Source organism: Sinohyriopsis cumingii, chromosome 12 (genome assembly GCF_028554795.1).
Source record: "Sinohyriopsis cumingii isolate HCF-2022 chromosome 12, ASM2855479v2, whole genome shotgun sequence".
Lineage (NCBI taxonomy): Eukaryota > Metazoa > Mollusca > Bivalvia > Unionida > Unionidae > Sinohyriopsis > Sinohyriopsis cumingii.
This window is the reverse complement of record NC_142972.1, coordinates 66,546,079-66,568,146: the sequence shown is the minus strand read 5'-3', so window position 1 is coordinate 66,568,146 and position 22,068 is coordinate 66,546,079. Positions and strand designations below refer to the sequence as shown.

Here is a 22,068-nt window from a genome sequence, read left to right as displayed (position 1 = left end):
TTTGTAAATCTCTTAGACAAATTATATAAATTCTAAATTGTTGTTTAATGAAGCAAAACGAATTAAAAGCGTGTATAGTATTACAGCAACTGAGAACTGTATACGGATATCTTTATACATGTAGTTCATATGATAAAGATGGACTACATAATCATGACATATAATTAAAATTTGCTTCATCAGCATACATTAAACACAACGTAAATGTTCTGTAAGTAATAGATGGCCGAAAGCAGTGGTTGAAATTGATGTGGTAGCATTACGTCACGTTGATTGTCGTTTCTTAATAATTCGCCTACAGACCTCAACATATCGACATCTTTATATTACAGACTACTGGATTCAGTCTGCCCCCATTCTATTTACTGTTCGTTTTATCGCCTGATTGGAATTCTCCATGGAACAAAGTCTAAATAAATTATATAAGAATCATCAAAATTAAACATGTAAATTTAGACTCTTACTTTTGATACGGATCTTCCGTAGTGACGAGGTAGCATCAATTCAAGTTTTGTGTTCTTAAGAAAGAAGCATTATCCTCATCAACTCTTGTGCCCCGATTCGAGAGAAGGAATGTCTGGAATAATAGGACGAATACATAGAGACATCGATTTTCTTCTCGTGGACACTCCGTATGAACAATTTAATCCGTTAGTGTATTGACAAGAAATGTATTTATTTATTTCGGTACATTTGAACATGGTAAAATCTTCCCCTTATCGCAGAATGATTGCATACAGGAAATAAATAACTACTATTCAAATAAAAGATATATATATATATATATATATATATATATATATATATATATATATATATATATATATATATATCACCATAGCCGCTTAAAAATCATGAAAAAATTTCCGAAGAAAGATACACCTCTTTAGTCACAGTGTTACCCGTAATAATACACGAACACATTAAGAACATACTTTTGTTTTCTTCTGCCAATACAACTGTATACAGTAGACGTAAACAAACTAAAATTAATTCTAGGAAAGGGGTGATTCAGAAACACAGAAAAGATGCCTTTGTGGAAGAATATCAAAACTGTTGTAAAGCATGAAAATTATCAGGCTGTTTTGCAAATGAGAAAGTTGTATTACACTTCAAACACCTAAAAGTAAAGGTCTAGTATTACACTTTAAACACCCATAAGAAAAGGTCTTGTCATTTTTTAAGCATCCAGCAGATGCATTTGTGGGGTCTCAATCTTCAGTAATTTATATTTCTCATAGATCACACTTCATGTAAAATGTATTAAATATATAGAGGTATAAACTCAAGCCATTTAATGAGCACTGTGGGAGAAGACTAGTCCAACACTTCATTTCATGAAATACTCCTTTTGTTAAATTATTTGTTCATATATAAAGAGAACATACAGAGGCAAATCAGACGAAGCTTTTTTTTTTGAGTGGTGACCCTAATTATCGAATTGAATATACTTATCAGTTGGATGAGGCATCTCATAACGTAATCTTTATACCGGAACAGAAAGAGACAAATTATTTACGCGGCAAAACTGTTTATTGTTAAGCCTGCAACATTTAGAATTACTAATGTAAACGGAGTTTTTCACTATTTCCTTTATTCCTTTGGTCGATCAATTGTCAAAGTTGAATACATTTTACTACCTTAAAGCAATGCAAATACGTAAATTCTATTAAAAAAATTAAAGTGTATTGTTAAAACTTTATATCTGTTGGCTGTGTACTCATCGCTGACCGTCATAATTATTTAATTATTTAATTATATTATTCGAACCAAAACGGACATATTTCAGTAATAGTGAAAGTGGTAAAAAGGGGTAATGTTGTACTTGGGTCTTTATTATTTGCTTACAAAATCAGCTTCAAGTGAAATGTTATACAAGTACAGAAGCAGTTTGATGTAAATATTTTAAGAGGCTTTCATCAATTCCTTCATGAACAAAAATGAGAATATTATCATACGAATAGGCTTATATTAAATTCAGGATAATAATAGAATCACATGTTATACTTACGCCTCTCTAAGGAATATAATCTTTTAACAATTGGGATATAATGCAGTAGTAAATTAGGGTACAAAAAGGGAAATTTAATTGCATAATTTAATATGACTCAGGAATGCACATTTTAGTAAGCTGTATGATATAACATTTATTACTGATCTCGTGAAAAAGTTACATGTACAGGTCTGACGTCATTTTGTGGACGATTACATAATAATATACACGGAAAATCTGTTAGTATGTAGGACGCATTACTGTCTAACCTCTCTTGGAGAAAACTTTAAACCTTTCATTAATATATATTTTAATTAAAACATGACAGATGTTAGCACAAAAAAGAGACTCTGAAACACGATAGTAGCAGTTCATAATGTTGAAAAACATATAAAAGAAAATCAAAAATATGAAACGCTCTTTACCGGAAATTCAATAAATATGTTAAAAAGTCTAAAGTTGTGTAAATAAGTAAAGAAATATCCCCAACATATTTTTTTGTCAGAAATATAACCTTGTTTATGCACACGCTAGAATCAACGCTTTTAACATGAAAGTGTCACGGAATTGTATAAATTATTTTATTTATTAAATACATGTACTCGGGTTTCGTTTTTTTTTTGTGTACAACGATACCCGATGGTGATTTATGTATATTGCGTTGTATTTCGAAATAGTGAGTTCGGTTCATCCTATGCCGCACGTGCGAAATGCTTTCGATGGGAAGATCCGAATGCCTTCAGTGCACATTCGATATCTGTGTATAAATACCTCACCGTAGGTAAAACTCTTTACATTATGGATAGTCTTGTCAGTCAGCGGTCTACTATATGGACTTGCATGTCTTCAGCTGTAGAGGTATGTAAGTTTATTAATTTATTGTGCATGAAATATAACTATTGTACTACCACGTTTATTTTTGTATGTTTGCTATGTAGCTTTGGTTTACGCAGTATAATGCACGTATTTCTATTATTGTTTGCGACTTAGCAAGGGATTTATACTAGTAATATAAAACTACATTTTTAAGAAATGTTTAGTATAGTAGGATTCTCATCAAGCAGGGTTAGGTTTACTTCTGAACCTGTTGTTGTGTAATTATTGTACCGGTAATGTAATCCGTATAACTTACCGTGTATAACGTCATTACGTTATTATGCCCGTGTCATATATTGTACACGGTATTGGATATATTTTCAGCTGTTCGGAGTGTGTAGAGCTGTGTATAGCTGTCTGGAGTGTCCTGAGGATCTAGTGTGTCTAGAGTGACCAAAGCTTTCAAAGGTACCAGTGATCGGGGTCGACGTGGTGCAAGCTGTAAAGCCAACCACAGGAATTAACCGTAGCAGCCGTGAAGCTGAACTGTAGCAGCCGTGGAGCTGAAATAAATTGTGCTGATGACGGAGTGTATCTCCTGACATATAATCACTTAGCCGTTGGCTAATTTTGGGGTTCGTAAAACCCATTGTATTATTCGGGACTGTAAAGATAAGTTGTACATATGTCCCTTTTTATGACAATAATTTCACTACCTGAGTGAATTCATTTTACCACATGAATAAAATTTTACATTGTTTACTAGCTGAGTAAACTATATCCCATCTTTTTCATTGTGAAATCGTTGTGAACCATTCACCCCTTGTATTTGTATTTTGTAAAGTAATTTATTTGTATTTTTCATTAAGTCTGTGCGTTCTTATGTTAATTAAATCCAATATTTGGATTATATATGCAAGCACATATTCATAATTAGTTGCTCATTCAAATCATTCATTATTAAACATTGTATTTATATCATCGTAAAAAGTGTTTTGTTGTGAATCTGGAAATCCTACCCGGTTTATCTTGTTAACCCGGTTATCTTGTTACAAATAGTGTCAGAAGTGAGATCATTTCTTATACGGAACACTAATATTGTTTCATTATACTTGTATACTCTTTTGTATGTTTAAGACGCTCTTGACAAGACAGTAAGGTTGAGTAGACACATAACATTACTTTATTTTTTTTGTATACATTTCATGCTTTTGTTGCCTTTCGAGAACGAAAGTACGGTTTGTTGAAATAGTAATTACTCATTTTGCATAATACTGCACTTTAAGTTGTTCACACCGAACTTTTGAAATGTCATCAATGAGAAAACTTGTAGAACTGGGGAAACAGTTTGGCTATGAGGGGGAGTCCCTTAGAAATTTCGTTCGTGAAGAACAGGCTCTTGAAGAACAGGCATGGGATAGGGACCAAAGGTTAAAGGAGAGGGAAATAAAAAGGGAGAAACAAAGATAGAAAGGGACTCCAAGAAGGAGTTGATAGAATTAGAAAAACAGGCCGAAAAGGAAAGGATAATATGGGAAAGGGAAACTGAGAGGTAGAAGATAGAATTAGAGATGGGGAAGATAGAGCTAGAAAAACAAGCAGAGAGGGAGAAGATATATTTGCTTAAAGAAGTAGAAGATCGGAAGTTAGAAATGGAAAAACAAGTAAGGTTAGAAGCTTTAGGGATAGAGGATAGAAATAGGGAGAGGGAGCATCAAAGAAATTCTGAGCTATTACAAACTAAAAGAGAGGGGGAGTATGATGCTAAAGTGAGAGGTCCGAAATTGCCCCCATTTGAAGACTATACAGATAACGTGGATAGTTATCTGAACAGGTTCGAAAGGTACGCCAAGGTGCAAAAATGGAAGAAAGATTGGTCGCTTCATCTTAGCGCGTTGTTGGCAGGTAAAGCGTTAGACGTGTATTCGCGTTTATCCGCGGCCAATTCGCTGAATTACCTTGCGTTGAAAGATGCACGTCTGAAAAAATTACGAGCTAACCGAGCAGGGTTTCAGGACACACGGTACTAATTCAACTCCAATAGTAAACATATGGAAACACCATCATATTCAAAATTCAATAATTTAAAATTTCTGGGTGCTGATGATGAGATCTATAATTCTCCATGCACATCTAACCTTGGTACAAACTCATGTGTGGAGAACACCATATGACCCGCAGCATTTTGTTTACATACATGTGCATGAAACACGTGTTATTGATTTTGCACCAAATGAATCAGGTGCTACTTTCATTATTGAGTACTCCTCAGTCAAGCCTGTAAGAATGCTAAAATTGCATCAGTAATTTGTCAATAATTTTTTACATTACATATAGGATAAGCATTCAAAAGAGATTTTTCCTAAAATTTTAATTTTCATTATTAACCAATTATGGACCACCAAACTCGTAAATACTCTATTATTTCTTCACCCATTTCTAGACTGGTTCACAGTTCTTCCGTATAATTAGTACCGTGTGTCCTATAACCAGATTTAATTTTTTTTAGAAAAAGTTGTATTTTACTCATTGATATTGGAGCATAATTGTAAGAAAGAACCACCCCAAAATCTTAATAAAAAGGTGTAAAAGCCAAAGAAAAGTTCCATAAGCTTTATTATACTGAATAATTAAATAACAGAGTGCTACTTTTTAGTATAAAACTATGGGGAAGGGTAAGGAAGCAAAGAATAGACAGAGTAATTTTTTAAGCCTGGTAATGTTCCACACAACAAGGGGGAAAATGTGCATCAACCCAAAAGACACAACAACATGAGGTCTGTTACATAAGGACAACAATAGAGAAATTTGAAAAAGCTATCCAAATTTCCTATAATGCTGACATTGATGTTGGAGACAGATAGTGTATTACAAACTGTTGCGGCTCATCCTATTAAGTAAAGTGGAGGTAGAGAAATGTGTGAAAAACTTTGCGATGCCAGACAAGTCCATGTCTCTATGCAATATGCAGACACTGATAAAACTTATCACTGCATAAACTACTTGTTAAATTTAAGTAATAGAATTGAATTGCATATTAAAGTTGTCTAATACATAAATCTATACCTACATTTACCCAAAACTCATAAAAAGTTAAGAAAAAGTCTCAAAATCATTACTGTGGCTACTTAACACTATAAGCAGTGCTAAATTACTTTTTAATATAAAGCTCAATAAAATGCATAAATTATTGAACAAAAGAGAAACAAAGCAAACCTTGCAATCAACTACAGTCAAAGGGGAGGTAATACACATTGATTTGGCAAACCAAATAGCAAGCTCTAATTTACAGCTAAATGATTCCTTACTATTACTTGATAGTAAGTGCAGAGCAATGTTGGTTTTATAAATAGATTTTGTTTCGAATATGAAACCATTTTTCTGACATGAAGCTTGTTTTCATCTATTCACAACAACATATCTGGTGAACAAAACACATATTGCTTAGTGCACACAGGAAAAAATGCTGAGATGTGAAAATGTGTTCTGAGAGCACCAGTTCCAACACCCTGATTATAAAGGTTTTCTATCATGAGACTTGGTACATGAAGAAAAAAGAGGTCTGGTGTGGTGGGAAAGAGCAATATGTTCACCATGCAATTATGCATCAAGAATGTTTCAACTATATGAAAAGATGCCGAAGAGAGGATGGGGAAGAAAAACTGCCTGTGTACATAATGCAATACAGATAGGACTTTTGCAGACTTATATTGGGAATGAAGGGTTGAAGACTATTATTTTAAGTGAAATTGTCCCTCCCTGCTCCCTCAACAAAAGGGATGCAGAAAAGTTCCAGTACTGTATGCCAAAAAATGTAATGTACCAATATGAGAAACATGCTGAACATAGAATAGGTGTCAAGGAGTTTAATTCTATGATAAGAAATAAGACAGATATAATTGATAATCAATGTGACTCGACATATAATAATGCAATTTACAGGTTGAGGCAATGCAGCATGTGCAGTTTTGTGCACAGTCCTTGATTTTTACAATGTTCTCTGCTTTGATCTGCTGAGCGTGTCTCTAAAGTTAAATGATCAGCATTGATACATAAGTGATTGTGACATAAGTGGCTTACATATAAAATCTTCCCCCACCCCCTTTTGGGGAATTGTTGCATGCGTTAAATGGTATTTAACCATATATGCCAATATGTGGGCACCATCATATGAAATTCTGCCATCAGGCCATACTATGCTCATTTCCCCATGGCCTGAGCAATCTACTGCCACTGTCTAGTGTATAAAACCATCCCCATCTGTCTTTTGTATAAATTTTTTCTCCAAAATCACATGCAAACCATGACAAAAAGACTCCATTATCATTGTCATATGCAAAAACCACCAAAATGATACTCTGGATGCACATGGAAACAACAAGTTCCTATTATAGTATAGATCGCATATAGGACACACGGTACAAATTCAACTCCAATAGTAAACATATGGAAACACCATCATATTCAAAATTCAATAATTTAAAATTTCTGGGTGCTGATGATGAGACCTATAATTCTCCATGCACATCTAACCTTGGTGCAAGCTTATGTGTGGATAATACCATATGACCCGCAGCAATTTGTTTACATACATGTGCATAAAACACGTGTTATTGATTCTACACCAAACGAATCAGGTGCTACTTTCGTTATTGAGTACTCCTCAGTCAAGCCTGTAAAAATGCTAAAACTGCATCAGTAGAAATGTGTCTATATTTTTTTATACATTACATATAGGATAAGCTCTCAAAAGATATTTTGCCTAAAATTTTAATTTTCATTATTAACCAATTATGGACCACCAAACCCGTAAATACTCTATTATTTCTTCACCCATTTCTAGACTGGTTCACAGTTCTTCCTTTTAATTAGTACCGTGGTTCCTTGACAATACGTTTAAGTTTAGCAAGCCCGAGAGAGGCGAGACATTCACTCAGTTTCGTCAGTAGGACGTGCAATTATTTGCAGCGATGGGTGGAATGTGGTAAAGTCGTTAAGATATTTGAGTTAAGATATTTGAGGGTCTTATCGATTTCTTGCTTCGAGACCAACTATTAACGACTTGTGGCAAGGAGTTATATTTGTTCTTGAGGAGAAAAGTCCTTCACGAATATTTGACATGGTCACACAGGCGGATTTATTCGCTGAAGCTCGGGAAGGTTCACAGAATGTGGGAATCGGATCAATGACCAGAAACCCAGGGAACCGGGAAAACCTGGTAAGGATAACCAGGAAATGCATAAGGACAATGTTTCACTTGCAAGGAGTGGGGTCATATCTCCCCCTATTGTCCTAAGCGAAAGGACCAGTCAAGAGAGTCGCGGTAGCCATTGAAGGCAGACGGTCGGTGGATAGAAAACTCGATGTTTCGCAGCAAGCTAAGCGGGAAGCGGTGTACAAGCCAGTGTTGCGTGCAGATATCGGTCGTGATGCGATCCAATCGATCGGCATGTGTATTTTCCCCGAGGCCCGGGTACCGACGGCAAATGTCACTGTCAAAGGACAAGAAGTGACTGTTTTGCGAGAGAGAAAGATGGAGAGGGAGAGAGAGAATTCGAATGAAAGTATAATATTAAACTGCATTCTGTACTTTATGTCGGTATAAGTTACAGTTCAAGTCAATAATATATCCAAAATGAGGTTGTCATGTGCTACATTCTGTTATCATTATTTAAGATATGTTTAGGTCTTACAATAAGCAGGAAGTGGATGACATAATGTGCTTATTTAAAAGAAGAAACATGTAATGATGTATTCAGAATGTAATCTGTGTTATTTTTAAATATTTGAATCCTGAAGAAAGAATTAACCTAAAGCCACGCAAAACTTTTTCTGTAATATTGACCTAACATAACATCGTTTTATGAGAACTTTCTACATGACACATATATGACATAAACGTTTAAAACAGAAGTAAACGGATAAGGTAAAACGTGTCAATCAATATAGCATTGCAAAGGAAATTTAGTATTCAAACCAGAATCAGAATGATTGGCATGAATCTATTACAATGCAAACCTACATTACAATTTAAGGTAGGAATTCCATTACACTTTGCTAATGTATCCAACCTCATTGAGTATCTCTGACGTATTCTAAGAAAAGTATAAACGCAATGCCATGAGTCGCAGTATCTGTTATACGCAAATTATTTTCACATTAATCTATCCTGGTTATAAATATTCCAGTTTGAACCATATATATTAATTTGAATGCAAGCTGTGTGTTCACATGACGTCGAACCTATATATTCAAGGGAGTTGGTTACGTGTCGATAACAAGTATCTATCAAAACCACATCCCTTGATAGCCAATAGGGCTTGATACAATGTACCGGGTAAAATTCTTGTTGATCTTCAACGTATTCTGCCAAGTGAAGTAATAATAATTCAACTTAGCCTTTCAAAAACTTTGTTTTTCGATGGAAGTTGTGTCCCTTTCTCATTTGCTAAGAAGTTTTATATGACTCTTTCAATCAAAATCTAACTTGCAAGGTAACTATGTAGACACTTTAACTAGGCTAGCTGTCTGATCCCTGTAACAAGAAAACATGAGAATACCATATACATTTATCTATGAGATTTGTTATTAATACCAATTAAATATTGACAAACATAGTTTCACAAAGACTCATTTTGAGCTACTCTTTCCTAGGGCTTGATTTTAAGATAGTTTGCGAACACATAATAAATGTGTTCCAGTTTGAATTGAAAATCTTATCAGGTTTCCTGTAAATGTATTTATGTATGTATAGTATTCAACAGTATGCCTGATTTGATTTCAACAATGTCTTTGTCTCCACACCTATGTAGCTATCAAAGATCTATGTTAAGTTCAAGATATAAAATTATCGATTATTCAAACAGAATACAAATCGATGTTTTCGAGGGCTTTCAAAACTAATATTTGTTCATTCGTAACAGGATCGGTTATCAATTTCGAGAAATAGATGTGAACAATTTATTGGTAGAACGTAGGCTCTATATTTATATATTTAGCAGGCGGTAGAGCACCCAAGTAAAAGGCAGTTATTACACAGAATATCTTCCCGAAATTCAAAAACGCTAACGCACACACACACACACATTTATATATATATATATGTGTGTGTGTGTGTGTGTGTGTGTGTGATTCTTCTTAGGATCAAGGAATCTAGAAACAAATCAAGTGTAATGAAGAGTGGACGATTGTGTATAAAATTAAACTTTTAATGCGCCCATCAGGAATTCGAAATTTACAGGCAATTTGCGTCTACCAATTATACATTTTACTACCCATCATTACCAAATGTGTTTGGTTAAAACGAAAATAAACCAGAAAGAAAGAAAATTCCCAAATTATGGAAATAGATGCATACGGTGAAATTATTATCTGTTTATTGTCGAATATAAAAATATTGGTACTTACATGTAGCAATGAATGTTGACTCTGTTAGAACATATTTGATGTTAACTTCCTATTTGACTAGTTTGTAACGCAAAACGTTTGAACTTTAAAACTCAAGCAAACGTTGCCCTCTTTCAAAATTGATTATTGTGACTTAACGTAATCTGTCAAAAGGCGAATCAAAGCTGTTTTGCCAGTTGAACAAATATATGCAAGCAAACAAAAAGGTCACGACGTTTTCATTTATACCACGGAAGCATGCATTATAAAGGACAATAAATTGTACATCTGAAACTTGATCATACTGTACGTGTTTCCCATTTGTCATTGATTCACCATGCCAATAAAGAAAACACCCGAAAGCAGATTTCCGTGCTCTCCACAGAAGAAAATCTTAAAAGGAAGTGAAACACAGATGAACGTGACACCATTTTTATAGCGACTACAGATCAACATTTCGACGTATTGAGTTTTAATAACCTTTTTAATTCGCTGAAGTAAATTTTGAAATGCGGCATGAATGAATACAAAAGGAAAGGCTACATCAGAACTACTTTTATCAGTTTGAATGAAATATGTTACAGTTCATCACCATACAGAAAAATAGCAATTGTTTCGAAAATAAATTGCTCAGTTTCAGATAACGATTCATTTTAGGTAGCGAAAATATCACAATGATTTCCCTGTGATCAGGGTCTCCCAAAAGGAGCCTGTGGTATCTTGACTGAAATACATGCGAAGAAAAGAAAACATCTTAAGTGCACAATATTACTGAGATTTATATCATTTTATAACACTGATGATTTTGTATAAGTTTGATATATTCCATGTTTATTAATAATAACGTAATAAACATAACTAGTCTGTATTCTGAGCTTTTAAACAGACTTTGTTTGATGCCAGTATTTTGTCATTGCAAAATATATCCCCATGGAATAGTTTTCAGTATTTACTATTGCATTGTGATATCAATAGGTCTTCTGAAACGACTTAAACATGTAATGTCAATTAATATCAAACAAATTTCAGACTTTGGGTGATATCTTCTAAAACAAATATTTTCATTTATTCTTTCAATATAGGAAGGTCAAGTTAACTTTGAATAATTCAATGCAATATATGCCTTTCAGCCGATAAAAAGAAATCATTTATTATATAATGCTGTTTCTCGACAAATATGTTTTCCTACAGAATTTATCCGAGATAAGAAAAGAAAATTCATGTATTATTTCAAACAACAGGGTCAGATGTAGAATTTATATAAATCAAAGATAATAGACAATATATCCCTAAATATAACTTTCATCAAGTATAATGGATTATCTGAAATATATATTTCACTAAGGTGATGAACACATTCAAAATAAAGTAATATTTCAGTTCGGAATGAAACAGGTCAAATTGTACTTTAAAGACATCGCTTCATTATATATAGTGACCTACTGCCAAGAAAGCCTTTCTACAATTTGTTTTCTTGTGTTAATGCTGTTTTTGGAAACAGAAATAGGCTTATAAAATATTAATCGTAATTATGTAAAGAAATTGTTGTTGTTAATATCACCCCGAACGTAAATGTACCAGTTGCTGCTATTTTTACAGTATGGGTGTTTGTATGTGTGTACTGAATCACATTCACATTCACGTTATTCAACGTCAAAATTAAATTTACAATATACACAAGTTTTCCTTTAAAATATATGGCAAGGTGTAACCCTCATTGACACGTGTCTCAGAAAACTATAATCTTGGTAATGTTTTATTTTCCTGTCACTTCAACTTATAGTTGTAGTTGTAACGGTAGAGAGAGCGGAAGTCGTTGTTTGCACAGTTAGATCACTAACTGATAATATCATCTTGATATTGTTATACTGTCTAGGTAAGCCAGTAGGTAACACCACATATATGACTTATTCAAATATTCTATAATACTCAGGTATAAATAATGACATGTATGTATATATATATATATATATATATATATATATATATATATATATATATATATATATATATATATATCTGCGTGGGTGTGTATAGCAAGAGCAAGTTTCAACAAAAACAGTTCCAACGTCCACTTCAGAATATATGATTCGGAGCAATGAGTGCACGTTACGATTGTACTGTGTAGCTAGGGAGAAGTTAACAAACACAACAGCCCTTCCCGATAATGACTAAGCCATGCAATGTATTGAGGCTATATATTACGTGTAAACCAAGGGGAAAATTATTTCTTAAAACTCGATTCAGTAAGCATACGTTTGTTGTAATTATGTTTCGTTTCAATAATTTCTTTTCAACCAAGATGACACATAATCCCTTTCGTCATTTGTCACAAAAGGTGTGCAAAACTCAATGCTAATTTTATATATTTCTTCTAAACTGGCTCATGAAACCATTGTGAACACTCTAATATTATTTATGAAATATATGTAGAATAAATCTTTTTACTATTACTCAAGCACACAAGCTTTGTCTGTTGTCTACGATCAGCACATGATTTACCAGCTAATAAGAGTTGTATTATACAATTGGCCACCTACAATATTCAAAGAGGGCTTTTCTAAAAAGAATTCATAATTTATTATCGGCGATATCGTGAAAATTCGACATCATATGTTGGGGAATTTGTTTTAAGAAAAACGAAAGTCGTCTTACTCGTGTTGGTCCGTAATATTTTATATACCATTAAACGTTAACATCTACGCAATGTGGTGTTATATATATATATATATATATATATATATATATATATATATATATATATATATATATATATATATATATATATCATTGATGAGTTCTCAATAATGTTTTAATCTCATTAAGTATATGTATGTCGTGCAGATACTGTCAAATATGTGTATGTTTGTTATATATGTATATGTTGTTTATCCATTTTACATGGTACTGATGAATGCTGTTAAGTCTGTACACATTTAATAGCGCATGCGCTATTAACGGTAATATCATCCAGCTTGCAAAGTGAAACTTATGTGTGAACTGAAAATGACCCATCTATAGACCCTTCGTGTCATCATACAATTAAGCTACGGGTTATGAAAATAAACTTCACAGTTACAGTTGGCTAATACCCCTTGTACAGAAAATATGCAGGGTCAAAGGGCATTCCAGTTATACTCGGGTCTTCATTTTGATATGGCTTAGAAAATGTATGAATCTCAAATTAAACCGTTTTTATAATAATGGTGTCCATGACATTTTGCAAATGTTTTAAACAGATACTATTTCAGCTCATCAGGAAAAAAATAGGAAATATTTAAAACATGTTTGAGATATCTGCCTCTACACGTATATAAAAGTGACATTTGAATGCTGGGCCTTATGTTTGATAACATGGGTGTGTTATATATTTTAGCTCCTGTTAACTAAACTTTAATATTCTACATTTAGTGGAATAAAGTTATCTGTTTGCTTAATCTTATATACTTACAAAACTATTACATTCGTGTGGAATATAAATTGGAAGCGAGTTTTCAGTAAGATTTCTCTCTCTCTCTCTCTCTCTCTCTCCAAAATGACATTGAAGGTAATCAGTTTCAATCATTTTGAAACACCGTCTATTATCTTGGCACAAAAAGAGATCTAATATGGCTAAGGTTATATTTTGACAATTATTTTTTTCTTGTTAATAAGCAACAATAATGAAAGTGCGAAAGTTTCTAAATGTACGCAAAACAAGTATTCTTCGCTGACTCTATCCGTCTTTCGTGGCTATATTTTTGTCAGCTTATTAGAGATATTCGTTCCATGAAGTATGCATTGCATTGGGCAGATTGTATACCTGACAAAAGACACCTAAGGGTAATAATGCCATGCCTTCAAAGGGGAAATAAAACATTTATGTAGCCAGGCTTTTTGCATGCGGTCGCGCGAATGTCTGTGAAGTGGCATCAATAAAAGCAGATTTTAACTTAACAACTGTATACATACCTTTGTTTATTATTAACACGATTGATTTAGTGTATTAATTCAGTATAAAGAAACAAACGTTGACTACAACATATTTTTGTAGTAAGCTCAGTGATGCGTTGACCATTAGGACTGTATATGAAATGTACCTTTCCAATGGGTGCCCTGTCCCTATATCTTGAAAATTACAAATTTTCTGAGCCAACTGGAGCACAACTTGGGAGGAATATTTCATAAGGTATGACATAACGAAGTTGCACTTTAACAGCTTTCTTGATAGGCTCTCGACCCCGACTATGTTTCCCGTCTTTTTCACAAATATTCCGCCAAACATGATCAAGTTATTTCAGGAATTGTTTTTCAAACAGTTTTACCACAAATGTTGTTTTTTTTTCCTTCCATAGCAACCATTGGACTTTCAAAGCAACCGAATAAATTTTGTAATAATCTTCATTATGATATGTCCTATCAACGATGTACGTTTAAGTGCTCCACATTCGGTCGTGAAAGTGATGTCAGGTACGCTTGGATCACTTCTATGACTTCTCTTTCACATTCAGATTGCAGCTATACATACCCAACCAACACAAAATCAGGTAAATGAGCAGATTGTTTAAAGAAAATAAATACAGGTCAACCTTAAGAATCAGTATAAAACCATACTATAATTATCCGCGTGGTCATTTCCTAACGGTTGTAACCGCACCCTGCCGTTAGATAGCAATTATATAGAGAAATGTGTGTTGTTGCAATAAATATTCTATATAATTTTTCTTTTTCTAATCGATGCAGGTCAAAAGATAACTCTAATACTTACACCTTTGGATATGAAAGGGTTGATTTTGGGTACTCTTAAATTCCCAGGGAATACGAAAATGCAGTTAAAACTAGATTGAGTACGTTTTTGCTGTATGGTGTTACTCACACACAGATTGTTGTCTCCTAAATAAGGCTCGTAAAGTTTAAATTGCTATTCATTCCTATAGGAATCCTTGCGTAACAATTATTACATAAAACATCTTCTAAACATCAATACAAAACAAATATATAATGTACTATTAATGTATATCTTTATTTAGGATATAATCACATCAGAATGTACATGTTTTCATGTACCACTTAAGTTTATAAACAATCTCATCAGACACTAATATGCGTTCCGACTACTATTGTATGCTAACAATTTAAAACAATACAAAGATATCATTTTAAAAAAAATTCTAGATATGTTTATGTGCGTGTGTTTATTTACTACTGATATGTGTATCTTCTCAATAGACACGTTACAGTCCAAATTTTAAATTGTCTAAACAGGAAAGACGTTTGTTTTCAAATATATGTCCAACAAATACATCGCAACTTTGAAGCAGGGTGCTTTAATCAGTCAAGATAATAGATAAAAGAAAGATACATTTTACTGAAAAGGAAACATAAAATAGGTTGTGCAACGTTTTACATATTTAAAACATATAATTAGCAATACGTTTTTCAAGCCCTTTCTAATCACGTGCTAATAATCTGTCTAACAAAACAACATCTTAAATGGTTAAAGATAGTATGCAGGATAGTACACACAAAGACAACAACATAAAAACTCCAAGCGTGGTGTAGATGGTACCCTATAGGGTGCTTACTTATGAAACATATACCGAATGATGAACAAATAGACAGTTAATAAGGATAGCCACAAAGAATAATGATTTGATAACTAGATATCACAAAAGTCAGTCATGGTAACCAATAACGCCGCTTCGATATTCAGTACTATTTAAGTTAAGAAATATATTTTTTAAACGTTGATTCTTTATTTCATGACATTCTTACTACTGCTACTACTATTACGTATTATTATTGTTACTACTACTAATAGTAGTAGTAGTCACTGTTGATGCTGCTGTCGTACTTTAACTACGAAAAAGTAATAATCGTGCAAGTGATCTTTTCTGACATTTCATACTTTGGATAATTTTATATTTTGTTCTGCCTCTGAGACATGACATAAATTTATATTTAACTTTTACCCTTACTATTGAATGTGCTAACTGTGCAATTATTTCAAATAAATTAAATGAGCTGGAAATGTAGGAATAAACAATGTGAATGACAAGGATCAGCACCATGTGATACATAAATAAACTTATATATATATATATATATATATGATGAACTCTGGTCAGTTTGTTGAATATCTATATTGTTTAGTCAAACAATGATGTATTCCTTGCCATGTTTTGTGACGAGTAGGTTTACACATCGCTGTACAGACACATGGAACTTGGATATAGTGACATTAATATTGGATAACAGTTCTATTACCCAAATAAATTACAAATGGAATTCATATTGTCAGTACGCCTCATGTTTACATTACCCAGTGTTGAAAGATGAGGAGAACTAAACATCTCAGCAAATGTTTCAATTATACATTTAAGTAAACTCCTAAATTTCTTAGAACAAAGTCCAGAATGTCGGGTCCAGAGTATGCTGTTCACTAAGTTTAACTCTTAGCAGAGTTTTAGCTGACGGCTTTTGTTTGACCTAAAACAACATATATTAACCCACCGGCCTATGGTAGCTTCCCGTAAGTCGGTGAAACTTCCTCATCCAAATGTACTGGTAGCCACGTAAAGCCTATCATATGGCTATAAGTGGCATTTAACTCCAAGAAAACCAAAACAAATACAAGTGTATTATAAGTACAGACACCGTCGCTTTTCAGGTGAAATGTTTCATAAGTAATATGGTAGGGTGGAAACGTGTCCAATAAGCGAATTTGTTGTAAAATTATGTACTTACCCTCGGTGATATTCCGCTTCATGTTAACAGATTATCCAGAACGAGGCTGACATATGCTCGTTATGTCGCGTAACGCGATACGCAGCCAAACCAAATGGTATGCTAATTTTATATTTCTCCTGCAAATTAGTCATATGATATTATCTTAAGCTTTCATAATGCGATTTAGAAGTGTTTCATATAGTCAATACATCTGCGTAATATTACGCCGATACGTAGACGTAAGATCTGCAAAAGGCTTACAACCTAGACTATGATTTTAAAATTTTAAAATTTAATCGACCTACATGAATATCGAAAGTAGGCTTTTCTTCGAATCTCCCTTCATTGATTACAAAAGTACGCTTGAAATACAACAAACTATAGGGATCAAATATAAAAGAAACACAAATGTTGGGGAACAATTGGGAAACTCCTATATTACGTATATATATATATATATATATATATATATATATATATATATATATATATATATATATATATAATTTAGTTTACCCCTAAGCATGTTTTTAAAAGTGAATTTAGGAGTATGTATGCTGTTGGCGGTATTATTTATGAGCCGCACATTTGAGAGTTTTTCGGCATATTTAAAACTATGCCAGACAATCAAAATATATCTAAAAAAAATTAAAATCTATAGTGTTCGGTTTACAATAAACATTTATGTCCAAAATTAAACAATATATGCACAAGATTTTTTAATTGGTAGAACGCCATAATTTCGGTTAATATAATTCATGTTGAAAGAGTCGGGATCTTTGATACATTACTCTACTCATAGCAACCAACCATAACACTTTCGTTTTGAGAAATGTTTATAAAGTGTTTCAGATGGTTGATGGTTATTATATTTTTATATACTGACGTATTTCAGTAGTCATATATTTTACCGGTTTCTCTCACAAAATTGCCAAAGAAACAAAATATGTGAAAATATGTCAATCTAGATAAAAAATATAACTCTGAAATCAGAATACATCTATCTCATGATTTATTTACAACATGAACATATGCTACATTTTAAAACATGTCAATGAATCATTGGTCTGTTATAACTTAATTTCTTTCAACTATAAAAAAGGAATCTTAATATAATTCCATTTCATATAACTTCCTTATATATAAATCTTTACAAGCGCTTACTATGTTATATAAAGGACTATAGTGAAAAAGGGCCATTTTCTGCCCCCTTTCCAATTTTCTTCATATTATGTATACTTTATGTATGAGATGTCTAACATTTATTTGTGACAACATTTATGTGTTCACGTGCCAGTTGCCAATTTATCAAGAAAGACATGAACAGTATTCGTATGTTCCGTTTACTTATCATGCATATATTTTACCAAGAACTATTCATTCAATTTAAAATTACAATATGTAGTTTTATAGTTGTGGTGGTTATCAAGCTGTGTAAATAAGGTTTAGTTTCCAGAACTAAGCCCAAATGGTCCTTATAAGGCGTAAAGAAATAAACATTACTTACAATTTAGTTGCAAACTGTGCTAAGTTCCATTGTCAACAAATGCACTAGATCATGAAATCAAAGACTGATCCTATATGAAATATTAATTAATATTGTTAAATGGCAATATATATATATATGCAATTAGATCTAAGTATGATGAGGCACCTGCTAACTATAAAGGAGATGCACAGAATAAACATATAGTATCAAACAGTAGTAGCTTATCAGAACTAATAGCAAATCCTCATGCGAGAAACTACCCACAACATAACCATTGGGTCATATATTCCCGCTGTCAGTAATGTTTGGAAGAGCAACTGTTACTATAATTGCCATATTGAGTATTTAACCTTTAAACTCTCCAAGGGGCACTCGTGGAGGGGAGGGGGTTGATGGCCAAGAACTATATAGTAACACTCTTTCCAATGTTTACTGTATGAGCAACACATCACTTGGAACTTTAATGTAGTCAGCTACACCTATTTAGAATTTGTAGAAATTCAAGAGCATATTAAGGATACGGCTATTTGTATTCATTTTAATTTGGTTTTATCATTCTACTCTTATCTTATAATCTCAAACATTACATGCCATCCATAATAATAGAAAATTCGTCACGTGGATGACGATACAAATTGGAAAAAATCTTCAAATATCATATATACATAAAAGGAGATAGATCACTACTGGTACCGATAAAGTTTGCTGCGTATAAATCAGTCTTCAGTTGTCATATTCAGGTTCTGGTATAGATGATGTATCTTTAAGATGACAAGTTAGCGATGTTTTATTTGCTAACTCATCGTTTAGCCATGTTTTGCAGCCAGTGAACCATAGGATACTAGATATATGAGCACACCATCTAGCAATCCGTGCACCTACCATGCAGGCACAGAACCAACCTTTGATCTAGTCAGTGAAATCCTTTGGCTTTTCTAGGATCTACAGTTGATGAATTTTAGTTTTGTAGTGCAGAGAATAGAGTTTTACATGTGGCAGACTTGGAACGTTGACTTTGCCATAACCTCATAGCGCCCCTCGTCTCTGAGATGTGCATTGGTACAGTTTATATTCTGTTTAACTTGTGATGTTGTTAGAACAGTTAGATGAAACATTGTGGATAAAATTATGTTTGGAAGTCCCATCGGCAGGTTGTTAGAAAAACATCCACGTATGTTGATGGAGATACGCTAGGTATATTACTCAGCGTATTCAGGAAAGAGGACACTCCCTGGAATTTACCCTTTTTCAACTCAGTGAAGTGGAAATAGCCATCATCAGACAAGGAAGAAGGAACATCAAAGTTAAGGTATGATTTTGTTCTAATTAGATCATGCAGAGTTTGCAAAAGTGATGCAATATCAGCAATATATATTGCATTGTTAGATTTGACTGCTTCCTTAACTAGGTATGAGCTTTCCAAACTGAATTTTCAATTTCTACTATATGAATTTATTTTAAAACAATACCACACTTTGCAAAGAACTTGGTAGTAGCACAGATTGAGGCATTAACAACATGATATTGATACGAGTATGGTCTTTTACATACAACACAATGGCTTTGAGATCTTGAGGTCAATGGAATGTGATGCCGAATTGATCGATTTGTACTTTTTATGACAGCATTTGAAGTGTTCGGTAGCCCGACATATTGATCGTCCTTGTGACTGGATGAACCTGGGACTGACAGTGTTCTGCAATATTTTCTACAATAACTGGAGCAAATAGCGTTAGCTTGTGTTACAGGCCTTTCCAGTAATTGTTCAGTGTACTTTTGCAGAGCTCCTGTAAGTACTGTTCTAGCTTCTAGCTGTGCCCTCCTCAATCACCAGAAACATTATTATGTGATGGCCAACTACGGACACCAAATAGTGTATAATGTATCTGTTAACAAAACTGAAAGAAGCGAGTAGCAATGTGTCACTCTTGTAAAGTTGGAGGAGGAACAGCTTATGATTTATGTGTTATCAATCTGTATCTTCATGTTTAGTTCACATATACTTAATTTACTTTTAGACCATTCACCAAACTATCAAATCTTTCATAAAGTATTGCATTACATCTGTAAGTGGAGTCTTTTTCATATTTTCGAAACTATTCACGTTGACTTGATGGTCATATTTAGACTATAATAAGGCTCAACTCCTGTGATTTTCACCCAGTCAAACGATTATTCTAGGGATGGAACATGAAACGGGTTTTATGAATAATATTTACAAAGAAATAACCCTGCTTATGATGTATCAGTTATTATATTTATTGTTTAATGTAACAAATTCTAGAGGCATGATTTATGCCGCATCACAGGAGCCAGAATCTGTACTTCAGAATCACTTCGGTCTGAATATTTCATGCCTAATGTTTTATCGTATGTAAGAGATCCATGTTTGTCTCCCCTAGAAACAATTAGGTAGGCAGGAACTATTTTAATAGTACTCCTACTGTTATTATTATTATTATTATTATTTTTAGTAGAGCATATGTAAACATGTTTAAAAGATTTTCAGCTCAGTATGCTATATCATTATATTTCTGGTAACAATTTTTGTTATATAACTTATTGGTAAGTGCATAAAGGGATGCGAGAAGCATGTAAGTAAATAAAGAAAAAAATAAAATTTACATTCATATGCAGTATTTAGATTAAACCGATTTGTTCTTTGGTGAGCGTGAGTAGAAGTAACGCAAATAGACTTTTTTTATTGAAAAACAACGGTTCCTACTGATTGTAAATAAAATTGTGTGCTTTTCAATTTACAGTATATTTTCGGAAAAATCATTCACTTAGTATGTTAAAATGTATACGTTAGCCCCAAAAGTCTTTTCTTGTATGTGGATGAGTGAAAATTTAACTGTTACAAAACAAATATTAAAAACTTGATTGTAAATAAAAAATGTACAAAAGTTATGCTATATAATTATGGAAGAATAATTTCATCACAACACTGATTTCACTACCATCATTTTCTGATGCAAAGATATTTATCCACTCTCATCTATATTTCTTTTAGATATTATACCATACTGATAGAAATGTTACCTTCCGTGAAATAAACTGAATTGCAGATAAATTATGCTCATAATTCTGAATTAAATCGACCTTTATTCGTTTGTAATATTTTTCATTTTTTCTGAATGTTGTGAAAACAGAGCAGTTAATAAAACTTAGTTTCAAACCTGCCAATGAATAGTTCTGTATATTACAAAGATTTACTGCATAACAAAAAATGATTTATTGTTGAATTCGCACCGGTTCGACTATGTAGCTCGTGGAGTGGCACACAACTTACACTTTTAGTACACCTACCTAGTACTTGTTTTTAATATTAAAATTTGAGTTGCACTTGTGACATGATTTCTAAAGATTAAGACACATTATATAATAATGTATTTTAATCTTCTTTAGAAAATATAGAATTATTTTGTAATTCCTGAATTAAGGAAACGAATTTTATTATATGTTTAGGGTTATCAAACTTTAAATATGCAAAGTAAATGACACTTAGTAGTACACTTGGGACAACTGGAATGTAATGTATGTCACAATTATGTATTAGTTCTGTTGTAGTAGTTTCATTTTGAGGTTATCATACATTTGGTTTTCACTTCAAGATTGTTATTATAAAAAAAGTTGGTCAGATTTGGTACACATCTTCATACGCTCAAGATGTGGA

The 22,068-nt window shown here is 32.9% G+C and overlaps 1 protein-coding gene across 2 annotated transcripts in view; it reads right to left on the bottom strand.

The window, feature by feature from the left end:
- Positions 1-17,194, bottom strand: part of LOC149786621 (uncharacterized) — a 38,820-nt gene extending 21,626 nt beyond the window's left edge. The window contains exons 1-3 of one of the 2 annotated variants that reach the window (XM_089977135.1): positions 16,922-17,194; positions 3,126-3,372; positions 465-577 (exon numbers count right to left, since the gene is read on the bottom strand). In XM_089977135.1, coding sequence (XP_089833261.1) covers position 465 — 1 coding nt within the window. In that variant the 5' untranslated portion in view covers positions 466-577; positions 3,126-3,372; positions 16,922-17,194. The remainder of the gene's footprint in view (positions 1-464; positions 578-3,125; positions 3,373-16,921) is intronic. The other variant, XM_089977134.1, reaches the window with a different exon arrangement.
- Positions 17,195-22,068: the final 4,874 nt, after the last annotated feature.